This window comes from Arachis ipaensis, chromosome B05 (genome assembly GCF_000816755.2).
Source record: "Arachis ipaensis cultivar K30076 chromosome B05, Araip1.1, whole genome shotgun sequence".
NCBI lineage: Eukaryota > Viridiplantae > Streptophyta > Magnoliopsida > Fabales > Fabaceae > Arachis > Arachis ipaensis.
Window position 1 is genome coordinate 148,983,107 of NC_029789.2, and position 2,615 is coordinate 148,985,721.

A 2,615-nucleotide genomic window follows, 5' to 3' on the forward strand; every position below is an offset into this window, starting at 1 on the left:
GAGGATCATATATATATATATATATATATGATCCTCTTTATATCATATCAGATGTTTTTAGTTTCCCAATCTTATAAATCTTTTTTGTGCCTTGTGTTTCAGAATTGGAATCCAAAGTCCAAATCAGAGCCTTATGCAAAATCAGTAGTAGAGCTGATGAATTTGGCAAAGATAATTGTGCAAGAATTCTTTCTACTTCCAGTACCAATAACTGAAGATTTAGTCCAAGAACTTGCTACTGGATTACAAAATCTCTTCAAGGAGTACACAATGTTTGTAGCAGCATGTGGTAAGTAATTTGAGTTCAATTAGTTCATATGATGAAATCTGAACATGCTATCCCTAGAAATCTCCTTCCTAAATCACTAGGTTCATTTGAAATGCTAAATAATAATCGCTACCTAGCATACTTGATTTCTGATTTATTATGTGCTGCTCAAAGGTTTGAAAGAGAACTATGTGCCAAATCTTCCACCACTCACCAGATGCAATAGGAATTCTAAGTTCCACAAGTTTTGGAAGATAGCTACACCATGCAGAGTAACATGTGAAGATCCACACATGTATGGAATATATGAAGCTAGGCATCCTCATGCATGCACCAGCCGCGGAACGCAGCGCCTCTACATTCGAATCAACACCTTACACCATCTTCTCCAACATATCCCTTCCCTTGACAAATCACTCTCCTTGTCCAAAGGAGTCGTTCCTTCGAGTCGCCATAGTTTCAAAAATATACAGAGCCCTTTAACTAACAGCAGCAAAAGCACTTCATACTTTGAAACAGCAAACTCTTCCATCTTAGCAGCATGCCAGCACCTCTCAGAAGTTGCATCCTATCGCCTCATATTCTTTGACTCGAACTCTTTCCTCTATGAAACACTCTATGCAGGGGATGTAGCCAGTGCCAGAATCCAACCAGGACTCACTGTTCTCAAGCATAACCTCAAGCTGATGACTGCGATTCTGACCGAAAGAGCCAGAGCACAGGCAATGAAAGAGATCATGAAGGCATGCTTTGATGCATTCCTTATGGTCCTGCTTGCTGGTGGAACCTCAAGGATGTTCAATGAGTCAGATTACATTATGATCCAAGAAGACTTTGAAAACTTGAAGGCTGTGTTCATCAACTGTGGAGAAGGGTTGGTTGGTGATGAAGCAGTGGAGAAAGAGAGTGAGGTAGTTGAAGGGGTTATAGCATTGATGGGGTTGAGCACTGGAGAGTTGATGGAGACTTTGACCAATATTGTGTTAAGTGATGAGGCAAGTGGTGTTATTGGACACAAGTTGCCAATGCCTCCAACTACAAGGAAGTGGTGTAGAACTGACCCCAACACAATATTGAGGGTCTTATGCTATAGAAATGATAAAACTGCAAACCATTACTTGAAGAGGACATTCTCAATAGCAAAGAGAAGATAACAGCAAAGGAGGTATGTTAGGCTTTGTTTGGTAATTGTCTCAAACCAACAATATAGATACACTTAGAGACACAATTTTTTTTTAAAACAAAAATATAAAAATAGGTAAAATGAAAACAATAAAGATAGAGACAGGGCATATTTTTTTTCTCTGTCTTGTTTCTGTCTTTATTGTCTAATTCGTCTAAGTGTTTTTATATTTTATCTTAAAACACTTACCAAACACCGTCATAGTTTCTTTGGATTCAAGTCAAAGGTAAGCAATGATCCATTTTGCTAATCATTGTTGGCGTAAAATGTCTTTACTTCAAAGAAGGAAAGCATTTGATGGAATTGTGAGGAAGGGAGAACGAGAGAAGCAAAATTTAGTCAATGTAATTTGATGAAGATTATGCATTTAATCTAGGAGTTAGCTTGTACAGGATGCAACGATGATCAATAACAATTTCGATTATAAAGTGCTGAATAGTGTGATGAGCACATCGTGTATTTTTGTAACTGAAAAAAGGAAACTGAACTACTTGCATGCATGTTGTAATTACTAATTTTAGTGCACCATGTAAACAAAAGGCCTTAATTGAATGGTTTATTCACTCTTCCACGGAAATAGTAATGTGCGTAACTAGGAACACTTAAAAGGTATGTTGCTAATTAGTTTACTAATCTTTGTCACTATTGCAGGAATAGGTTGTCGTATATTCATTTCATGAAAATGCAACAATTATTTTATAAAACTAATTAACAAATAATCATTTGATCGATCACCATTAGAAGCAAAATTAAATAGACATACACAAGAACTTCACGCAGTAAAAATAAAACATTGAGTGTAATAAAATTAGATAATGACATTCCTAAAGTAACACTAGAACGAGAGGATGAGAATTAGAGGAGGAACACTATTCTCTTGATGAATTTTATTGAAGTAAGCAAACCAATATCAAAAATGCACTATGTATGAATCACCAAAATATAAAAACTGCACCACCATGTATTAGCATCACACCCTAGTTCTAGGCAGCAGCAAAAGTTTTTACATCTAGATGAACAAAATTTGATTTATTTTTATTGCAAATACAAACTTAGAATAGTTTAAATTTTAAAGAGAAAAAAAAAATACACAAATTTTCTTTACGTCTCTCTCAATTTTATTACGTACTCTCTTAGTTAATTAATTTTATTATGGTATCAGAG

General features: G+C 35.5%; 1 protein-coding gene across 1 annotated transcript in view; it reads left to right on the forward strand.

Moving 5' to 3' along the window:
* The window catches only part of LOC107641571, a 4,893-nt gene extending 3,006 nt beyond the window's left edge, over positions 1-1,887 (forward strand). The window contains exons 5-6 of the mRNA XM_021124090.1: positions 103-289; positions 443-1,887. Of these exons, the coding sequence (XP_020979749.1) occupies positions 103-289; positions 443-1,422 (1,167 nt within the window). The 3' untranslated portion in view covers positions 1,423-1,887. The remainder of the gene's footprint in view (positions 1-102; positions 290-442) is intronic.